The 11,095-nt window shown below is 43.9% G+C and overlaps 1 protein-coding gene across 1 annotated transcript in view; it reads right to left on the bottom strand.

Annotated features, from left to right (window-relative positions):
- Window positions 1-527: 527 nt before the first annotated feature.
- Window positions 528-11,095, bottom strand: part of LOC148540845 (cytochrome P450 2B19-like) — a 141,600-nt gene continuing 131,032 nt past the window's right edge. Inside the window, exon 9 of the mRNA XM_088474038.1 lies at window positions 528-869. Within this exon, the coding sequence (XP_088330164.1) occupies window positions 673-869 (197 nt within the window). The 3' untranslated portion in view covers window positions 528-672. The remainder of the gene's footprint in view (window positions 870-11,095) is intronic.

The raw sequence follows: 11,095 nt of genomic DNA, 5'->3' as shown, positions 1-11,095 counted from the left end.
TGTTAGGGGGGTAGGATTAGGTACTCCTGGGGTGACTCAGGTTAGGTTTAGGCTAGGGGAAGTGGGGGTTAGGGTCAGGCACCACCGGGGGGAGGTTAGGTTTAGGCACACCTGGTGGGAGGTTGGGGTTAGGCACCCCTAGGGGAGGGTTAGGGGAAGGGTTAGGGGGAAGAAGGTTAGCAAGAGCCTACTTACCTTCCCCGTCGGGATCTTCAGCTAACGGCTTTCCGGTGTTGGTATTTTGTTCACCAGGCTTAGGTCTTGCGGTGATTCATATCGATTCCACTAAATTGATGTCTTCTATGCAGTGCTTAAAAAAAAAAATATATATATATATATGTGTATATATAATATATATAATATACACTTTGAGTAGTTGTAGCCTTGCAAACCACAGCAACAATCTTTAATCAGGCACAATTAAAAGCAGCCTAAACCCATTGAAGCCAAATTGTATTGTATTATGAACTTTATTCATTCACCAATATTAACATACTGTAATTTACTATACTATGTTATAACAGAACAGAAAAACAGATTCAAATGATATTAAAGAGAACAGCAGATCAGAACTCAGGATTAATGTTAATTCTTAACGTCACATTTAATTTTTGGGTTAAAATCTTTGTTAAATGTTTTCACACAATGTAGCTTTCTTATCAAAAACATGAATCATCCTTGGTCATGTGCTCTAGGATAGGCTCTCAGATTGTAATTCAGTCCGTTATTTCGGAAGGCTCGTTTCAGAATCTCCAGGTTGAAGGTGTCGCTGTTATTTGCAGGTTTGAATGTGAATTTATGAAGTAGAGCAGTGAGGAAAAGGAAGATCTCCATGCGAGCCAGTCCTTCTCCTGGGCATATCCGCTTTCCTGTAATAACACAATTATTGTATGTGACCTGTGTATAACCAACAATTACATCCATTACCTATTGCATTTTAGAATCATAATGTCTCCTGCTATTCAAGTTATAGTACTTCTGCTTCCCCATACAGTCATTGAGCTTCAGATGCGGACAAGTCAGGTGTATGAACAGATATGGTTAGATTTAGCTCTGTGCATTCTCTGTAGCAAAATATGTACACATCTAAATGCAAGTCAGATGTGTCTACGCAGCAGAGTGGGAGCACCCCTGATCACCTCCAACAGGGCATCCCAGTTCAGAAGTCTGTCGACCATAGGTCCAGCAGGGAAGCATGCAGTAGTCAGGACCGCATGTCAAGGAGCCCCCTGAAAGGGTTGACCCTACTCTCCACACTGTGGATACGGCCTGTCACCCCAAATCACCAACAACTGGGCAGTGTGTGCTGCCACGAACCATCTAAGAGACATTTATCTTCCAGGAGCACTGTGCCTCCTACTGAGCAACTACCACCCCCTATGTGCACACACAGATACAAATAAACGTATTTGTTTCTTCCACCACCCATCCAGCCTCCAGTATTTCTGCTCTACAACAAAACATCCACCACAACACACAGCCATCTGCTCCCCCCAACCTCCCCCATTTATTTCCCTCCTCCCTCTCCCCACCAATACACACACACACAACCAAGGAGCGCACGTCCCCTCCAATCTTAGCATATCTATCCAATAGTAGGATCAGGTACCCCTACTGTACGGTGCAGCACCATCCACACCTGGACCCCCCTCTCTCTCTCTCCCCCCTCCCTCCTTTCTCTGTCCTCACACCTTCCCCCCTCCATCATCCAACCCCCTATATCCCACAACACCACCACCACCCCGAAGCGCATCCCAAACCCAGTATTACCGTCTCCATAAACTAGTCTATGTCACTTGGATGCCTAATGTATTTCTGCAGCCCCTGTGTATTGCCTTCACTTCATTCTTTCCTTACCTATATGCTGGTTTATCTGAAATGAGGGACCTCTGAAGAATTGAGCCTCCCTAGCCAGACAGAGCACGTCTTCTCCAGGAAGTGTATGCAACCATTAGTACCCATACGCAGCTAAATACAGGGGACAAAAGACGTAGGCATCCACTGTATTTAGCACAAAAAGCACAGGCTCTGAGCTGGTCCTGGTCCTGGAATTTACAGAGGAACCCTACGCATTTTTCCCCTTTATTTCCAGAACTAGGACCGGCTCAGAGCCCAGTGCTGGCTGCGTTAAATACAGGGGACCCCTATGTCTTTTGTCCCCTGTATTTTGGCAACCAGGGCTGGTTCTGAATAGCCTGGTGCTGGTTGTGCTTAATACAGGGGACCTCTGCATCATTTGTCCCCTGTATTTAGCACAACCAGCACTGGGTCTCCAAAGCCCAGTGATGATTGTTATTTTGGGGGGGGGGGGCAACATCATTTTTTTTTAAAAATTGACCCTGGTTTTAATTTTTTTAAACACAGAAGCACAGACAGATCTCACTGATCCCATCTGTGCTTTTGTGTTTATATATTTACATACAGATGCATGTGTCACAGATTTCCCTGATCTGTCCATGCAATATGTTCATTCGAGTTAGTCAAAACCGGACGCTAAATAGAAATGGATAATACTACTGATTACACCATAGAACAACACGAATGACAGGAACTCGGCAGCTTAGTAAATTTAGTAACCTGTTCAAAAAATTAAACACATGAATTCAGACAATGTAATCCGATATTGATCTCGGATGACATCGAATAGAAATCGTCAGCTTAGTAAATTTACCTAAACACATAGAAAATGATCTTACAAATCCGCGCTAATGAGATGTTTTCAGATAACGAATCTTTTTCACAGACTCCAAACGTATTTTAAATCAGTCCATATGCAAAGAACATGAAAAAGAAAAAAGAACTCTTATTGTAATAAAGTTCTTGCTGTAAATACAGTACACCTTCAGTGTTGAAAAATGGATGGAGAGGTGAAAACAGTCCTGGTCCACAGTAGAGGTAGATTGTAGGATAGTAATCAAAACGTCCATAAAGAATGTATCCACACTGTGATCACAATAAATGGTGCTTACATGTAAGCTTACATAAGTCAAGTATGGTGCACCCACGTAGCAGTTTCTTTAGGGGTCCCCTTTAATAATCACAAATCCGCAGATTCCTCATGTGAATAGGATCCACGACACCCCAAAAATAAAGGGACCAAACAGTCACCACAGATGACTAACAATCCAAAGTTTATTCCAAAAACATAAAAACATAATAAACATACCCTATGCGCATCAAACAATCCTACAGCGTAAAGATGGATCCCGGGAATAACGCTAAGGTAGGTGGGTAGATCACCTTATTTATTATTATTAAAACTAGTTCCTGTGCGGCTAAAGCCGCAGCCCAGTTACTCATGTACACTTTGAGAGGTGTTTAGCTGCATCTGTGATACAAATAAGATGCAAAATTGAAAAAGATGGTACACTACATCTCTCGGAACGGCTCAGTCGCTCCGCGTGTCTTGCAACGTATGGCATATAGACGCTAGATGTATAAGAACACATACCTTCTCTGTCACCAGGTATAGTACTGGTATAACTACACTGACAATGATGACAGCTTTTTGCACAAGTGTATGACTAATAACGGTGTAGTTGCAAGATGCGTACAACTCGGTTTCCACATTTAGGGATCTATTTACTAAGCCTTGGATGGAGATAAAGTAAATGGAGATAAAGAACCAGCTCCTGTCATTTCTGAAAAACATCCTGTGACATGGCAGTTAGGAGCTGATTGGCTGGTACTTTATCTCCATCCAAGGCTTAGTAAATAAACCCCTTAGTTCCGTGCATGCTGTGTAATTACAGCCAATGTGTATGCAACTGTGAATTGGCACCACCGGTGTATAGAAAGTCTGCCTATTCTTTTAATGCAGAGCTTTCATGAGAAACACTTGCAAAGCTTTAATGTACATACTGTATTGTGCACTACAATGATAGATTCAGACATTCATTTAATGAATTATTTTAAAACATGTGTTTCATTATTGGCATTCGACCTTTATGGGATCTATTTAGTAAACATAAAAACACCCTTTCTTCAGCATTTTATCTGTCAAAAAACCCTTATTTCTTCTTCTCCCTATTTATACAAAAGAATATTGTGGTGAAAGCAGAGATTTCACCAAGTTTTCTTGGAGCTTCTCTTATTGATGCAGTCCCCATAGGTATTAATGGAGGGTGTTAATTTCCACTACTCATTGAGAAGAGCAAATCTCCTCCTCCTTAAAAACATTTCTCCAGATATAACGCTATTTCTATAATGCATTATAGGTGGGAGACAGGAGAGAAGATCAATATATATTTTTGCTTTTTCCCTGTCCCCCAGCTTCTCTCTCTTCCTTCAGCTGCAGCACGAGAGCCAGAGGTGAGTCACACGGCCACACTGTACATGTACAAGTTTGCTGCATGCATATTGATGTTATTGATGTATTTCACTACTGAGCAGATATCACGCCTCACTTGATGGGTGTTCTGCAAGACAGACCATTACCACTTGGTCTGTCCAATCTCTAACATATATACTGTGTGTGTGTGTGTGTGTATATATATATATATATATATATATATATAAGCCAACGTTTTAAAAATAATATGCCATGAAAAGTGGCGATATCGGAAAACAAATTTTCTTAAAATCTCTATGAATAGACCTCTATAGCTTTAAATGTTATCTCTAAGCAAACAGCTAATACAGTACTTAGACATTTCTGCCTTTATGAGAAATTTTAAACTCAACACCTGTGATTCATGTAGACTGTAGATGTCTATTGTGATGAACAGTTGTTTTAGTTTAGAAATGTGGTTTAATATAGGAACATGACAAACAGGATATAAATTGTTTATTTTTTTGTCTTTATAGTCTGTGTACAAGGGGGTAGCCAGTTTTAAGCTAGTTGAAGGCAACTCTAGTAGGTGAGAGCACTCTGGACATAACTGTTTTCAGAACATCGACTCAGAGATCTATTTGATACAGAGGCACTCCAAGACTGTGGAAGCGCTGTTCTCATCTGACTGTATCATCTGATAGCACTTGAAGCTCAGTATACTTAAGCATTTTATTTGATCTACCATATCTGGTCTTTCACTGAAACTATACAAACCACAAATAATTTAAGTTGTCACATCGAAACACAATGATGCTGCACAATGATGGGTTTCATTGAAGTAATCCATGACCTTTTTATTCGGGACATTGTTATTGTAGTACTTATTGCATTTCTAGGTGCACTTTGGAGACTATTCATCATCCATTATAGGCCTGTTACACATAGGGAAATGCTAGTTTCTGCATGTTTTAAGTAATTATTTATTTATTAACAGTTTCTTATATAGCGCAGCAAATTCCGTTGCGCTTTACAATTTGAATCAAGATTAACATTATACTGGGTTGTAAAAGACATACATACATGACATACATAAGGGTAAGAGGGCCCTGCTCGCAAGCTTACAATCTATAGGGAAATAGGTGTTGATACACAAGGAGAGGTGCTATTGCAAATTGGTCCAGCCCAATTGCAGATATTCTTGGTGGGCTGTATAATCCAATCACACTGGAAAGTTGGCCTAGGGTTAGGAGGATGTTCAATTGAAGAAAGAGAAGATGTGATAGGTGTTTACTATAAGAAGAGAGTTAGATAGGGAGCTATAAAAGGTTAGGTGGGCGGTCCTGGAATCTGATAAGCTTGTCTAAAGAGGTGAGTTTTCAGAGAACGCTTGAATGTTTGGAAACTAGTGGAAAGTCTTATTGTGCATGGGAGGGCATTCCACAGGGTGGGTGCAGCCCGAAAAAAGTCCTGCAACCGTTCATGGGAACAAGTAATGCGCGGGGATGAGAGACGCAGATCTTGTGCAGAACGGAGATGTCGGGTTGGAAGATATTTTGAGATAAGTGAAGAGATGTATGTTGGTGTGGTTTGGTTAATAGCTTTATGTGTGAGTGTAATTTAAATTGAATATGGTAGAAGACCGGCAGCCAATGGAGGGACTGACAGGGTTGATCAGCAGACACTGAACGTTTGGTGAGAAAGATCAACCTCGCAGCTGCATTCAAAATGGATTGTAGTGGGGAGAGCCTGTTTTTGGGAAGACCAATAAGGAGACTATTGCAATAGTCAATGCGGGAAATTATGAGTGCGTGTATAAGAGTTTTTGCAGTGTCTTGCGTAAGATATGATCGAATTTTGGCTATGTTTCTTAGATGTATGTAACAGGAGTAATAATCCCATTCAATAATAGGGGCATGATGGGGCCGTCTAGTATTAAGCAAACTCCAAAAACTGAAAGTTTGCTAAGTTTGCATGCAGGAACTAATGCTATATTCAGATGCAGTTGGTTCCCAGAGCCCTGCTCCTTCCTATGGGAAGGTGGTTCGGGATCCACCGCCTCCTCACTTGTGCCTTGCAGTTGTGTGCATGTGTGAACTCAGGTCATGTGCAGTTGGTCATCTCATGAGTGGTAAGTATTACTGCTACTTCTGGAGCAGTGTTATTGATCGCGGGGATACCGGAACAATACTGAATTACTCCGATCGTATCGTATCCACCACCTGTTATGATACACCTGAGCAATTGCATAAAAACTCTAGAACCACACTACAGAGGTCTTCTGCCTATAACAACCGCCCTTTTACCATAGAAAGAGATGCTCTCAATGGTACTGATATGCCGCCAGGTCTTAAACTCAGGATAGTAGAGGTTTATACAATTATCAGGTGATCACAGGGTTAATGCTGGATTAGTAGAATAACAAATTTGAGTACAATGAGACTGTATAATAAACTTGTGGTTTTTGACAATAACAGCAGGAGCTATAAAAACTGATAGATTGATGACGGTATTTGTAAACAAATGTCACTTTTGCAATATTAAGTAAAGTTATATTTAACAACATCTGAGTAATTGCACACAGTTATTCAGGATACCAGCTGAACAGAGTATTCACCAGGCACTCAGCTCAGCATGCTTACACCAAGGCATGAAGCTATAACTGACAAAGAGGTGAAGGCCTGGCTCCTTTTTAACAAACACAAATGGACCAGTAACAAAACTTCAATTAAGACCAACCCTATGCAAGTGAAATGAGGTACAGGTGTGCTGCTGCACATAGGAGAGCAACTAAGTATCCCAGCAATTAAACACCAGCTACAAACATTCCTGTGCAGCCTCTGATCACATACACTGGTATCCCAGCCTCCTAGCAATGACCGGGACCAGCACGCACAGCGGTTAATGATGCTGGCTTTCAAGCCTCCCAGCAACCAACGGCACCTGAGGAGGTAGTGAAACACAGCAATGTCCATGTCCACAGCTCCTAACACCAGCAAACATCGTGGCGAGCATGATACTTAATCATCAGGGGCCATCTGGCCCTCAATAATGTATAGGCCCCTAATAAAGCTACTGTGGTATAATTGTTCACATTACCTGATTGTTGGGCAAGAAAGTTAGGAGACAAGACAAAGACAAAGATGAGAATTTAAAATTTCAAGATATTGCGAGACCAATTGTTTTAGTACCAGTTATTTAAAATAAACAGACATGGTAGATTCAGAATTATACATAAAATATTTTATTATTATTATTATTTTATTTTAGCACTGTGTATGTTCTGAAGCCAAATGCATGCCTCTGTAGTAATTTAGAGTCAGACTTCTCTCAAAGACAGGGCAGTTTCTAGCCAATCCAGCTCCCAGTGCGAGCATTCAAAATGCGCCCACCACCCCCGTTATAATATTTTCACAAAAAATTCTGTTTTGCCCCTACTGTCATAACATGCTCCACAAACAACCTTACACTCCCCAGACATAACATTGTCAATACCCACCTGGCATAACATGTTCCACACCACCTGTCATAGTGTGCTTCACACCCCCTTGCATAGCATGCTCTATCCCCCACCTGGCATGGCATGCTCCATACCCCCCTGACACAGCATGCTATACACACACCCTGACTGTAATAACATGCTTCACCTTCCCCTACTGACATAGCACATGCCTCACCCCCCCAACTGACAGCACATGCTGCACCCCCCAACTGACAGCACATGCTGCACCCCCCAACTGACAGCACATGCTGCACCCCCCAACTGACATTGCACATGCCTCACCCCCCAACTATTACACATGCTGCACCCCCCAACTGACATTGCACATGCTGCACCCCCAACTGACATTGCACATGCCTCACCCCCCAACTGACATAGCACATGCCTCACCCCCCCAAATGACATAGCACATGCCTCACTCCCCCAACTGACATAGCTGACAGCGCATGCTGCACCTCCCAACTGATATTACATATGCTGCACCTCCCAACTGACATTGCACATGCTGCACCCCCCAACTGACATTGCACATGCTGCACCCCCCAACTGACATTGCACATGCTGCACCCCCAACTGACATTGCACATGCCTCACCCCCCCCAACTGACATAGCACATGCCTCACCCCCCCAAATGACATAGCACATGCCTCACTCCCCCAACTGACATAGCTGACAGCGCATGCTGCACCTCCCAACTGACATTGCACATGCTGCACCCCCCAACTGACATTGCACATGCTGCACCCCCAAACTGACATTGCACATGCTGCACCCCCAACTGACATAGCACATGCCTCACCCCCCCATCTGACAAAGCACATGCCTCACCCCCCCAACTGACATAGCACATGTTGCACCCCCCACCCCTTTCCCCCCGCAGAGGTGCAGTTACCCGGTGAAGCACATCTCTGCTTGTCCCTTGCCCAGTGCCCAGTCCGGAGTGCAGCAGTTGGGAGCGGACAGCCGGGGCCCCTACCAATAAGTGAGACCAGAGGGGACAAAACTTAATCTCGAGCGGCATCCGGAGTGCGACCGTGAAGTGTAGAGGGCAAAAGTGAAGGACGGAGGTCTAAGCCGGCGTCCGGAGTGTCAGTGCAGCGGATGTGAGTGCCAAGCGGATAGAGCGGAGAGCTAGGGCTCTTTCTGTCATGTGACACCCAGGAGGAGAGGAGGGAAGGCGGCGATTGGATGCGAGGTTACTGCCGTCGTGATGATTGGTTAGGGACACGCTGACAGCGCTGTTGCAGGACCCGGTGATTTTTAAAGTTTGAGTCCCACGCTGCCTGTAGCGCAGCGCATATTTTGCGATCATTGGTCAGGGCGGAGCGCCCCGTGCGATTGCACGGGTTGCAGAAACCATGATTTCAACACCAGCCTGTCTAGCAACAACGACCCCCATTCAGTCCTGTCCTTAGTCTTATATTCTCCCAACATGCTGTTGACAACCCTGGGGTGTAAATGTTCAAAAACAATGCAGGAATTGGTGCTTTTGATAAAAGGGTTGTTGATGGTTGACCGATGATGGGGATTAGGACATGCCCTCTCCACACCATGGTTTATGGGCAATACTAGGGTGGGGTATAACATTTGTCAGGAACCAGGGATCATCACTAATCTGCACATTCTTAAATATGTGTACGGCTGCTGGTCTCTTCAACGGGACTGGCAGAACATAACAGACCAGGTGGTTTTCTAGGTACAGGGTCTAGTTCCACATATCAGGATAATCCATCTGCATTGGCATGATAATTTCGTTTTTTGTGTCAGATGAATAGTTATAACCTTACAGGGTCAAACTCTACCTTAATAATCTTCAGTTTTTCCTAGATGTTATTTCTTAAGGAGTTTTGGTCAGTAACTTTAGTAATTTCCCTTCCATACAAGTATGGTTGTAATTTTTTAAGTACTCATACGGTGGCACTGGCTAGATGCTCTTTTCAATTGTGGCATAAGCAACCTCCCGATCCATCAATTTTCTGGACATTTGCACAATGGGGAATCCTGACAATCATCTAATAGTTGACTTAGCACTGCACCCAGCCCATGTTAAGAAGCATCAGTTTGGACCAAGAACTGTTTGATGAAATCAGGGATAGGTAACTCTGCAAAGGCCTGATCTCAGTTGAAGATGCATATTAATTTCTTGCCATTTTTTTTAGTCAACTCTGTCAAGGGATTGGCTAAGGTACGGTACTGTGGCACAAATTTGCGGTAGTATCTGGCATTTTCCAAGAATGTCCGGACCTGTTTCTTTGAGGAGGGCCGAGGCCATTGCATGATGGCCTCTAAATTGTTTGGTTCAGGCTTAATTTTTCCACCCCCAACCCTGTGCCATAGATTATGCATCTCTGCTGTGCCCATTTGACATTTGTCTGTCTTAATGGTTAACCCTGCCCCTCAGATTCTGCCTAAAATCTCTCTTTCATGAATTAAGTGCTCTTACCCGCTGTTATTGAAAATAGTTATGTCTTGCATATAGGTGTGAGCAAACTTCTGACACCAGGGGCGTATTTATAATGGGTGCAGGGTGTGCGGTGCACACGGGCCCCTGGGTTCAGGGTGGCCCGCACTGCACACCCTGCACCCATTTTTCTGGCATTTTGCGCATGCGCAGTAGACTCCGAGCATACTCTAGTGCCCAGAATCTACCGCTGCTGTCAGTTCGCTGACGGCACTCGGGGAGAGAGGAGGGGGCCCCAGACAATGAGTGAACGTGGGCCCCTTCCTCTCTTAATATGCCCCTGCCTAACACCCTTCCAATAGGTTATCCACCAAATGTTGGTAGGTGGCTGGGTTATTCATCCCAAATGGCATCTTCATGAATTTGAGTAGACAAAATGGGCTGTTGAATGCAAAATGTGCTTTCTTATTCAGAGATATTTGCCAATATCCCTCACTAAGTTCATGGCAGGATCCACCTAAACAGTCTACTAGCTCATCATTATCATCATCATAGCATGGGGTACATATCAGTCATGGTGACCTCATTCAACTTCCTATAATCAGCGTTGTCAGGAGCAGTTACAGGCTTGGATACTGGGGGGAGATAGCCAAATCAGGGTGGCGAAGCTCTGCCCCCTCCCATTACAAAAAAAAGTGTTATGCAAGTGCTGAGAAGGGGGGTAGATTTGTCCCCCCTTGGCCAGGGGGCAGATCCTGGGGGGTTGAACAGTGCAATCACACCCCTCCCTCCATAACACTTGCAGAATGAGAGAGGAGACTGTTGCTGCACAGGACACTCTGCAGCCCAGCTGGGCTGGTGAGAGATACTGCAGCCACTGAGCAGCAGCAGTCTCCTCTCTCTTTCTGCCCAATGTGCAAA

This window comes from Taudactylus pleione, unplaced genomic scaffold (genome assembly GCF_031769625.1).
Source record: "Taudactylus pleione unplaced genomic scaffold, aTauple2 ptg000016l, whole genome shotgun sequence".
In the NCBI taxonomy this organism is placed as follows: domain Eukaryota; kingdom Metazoa; phylum Chordata; class Amphibia; order Anura; family Myobatrachidae; genus Taudactylus; species Taudactylus pleione.
Note: the sequence above shows the minus strand (reverse complement) of the source record. Positions and strands in the feature narration are given on the sequence as shown.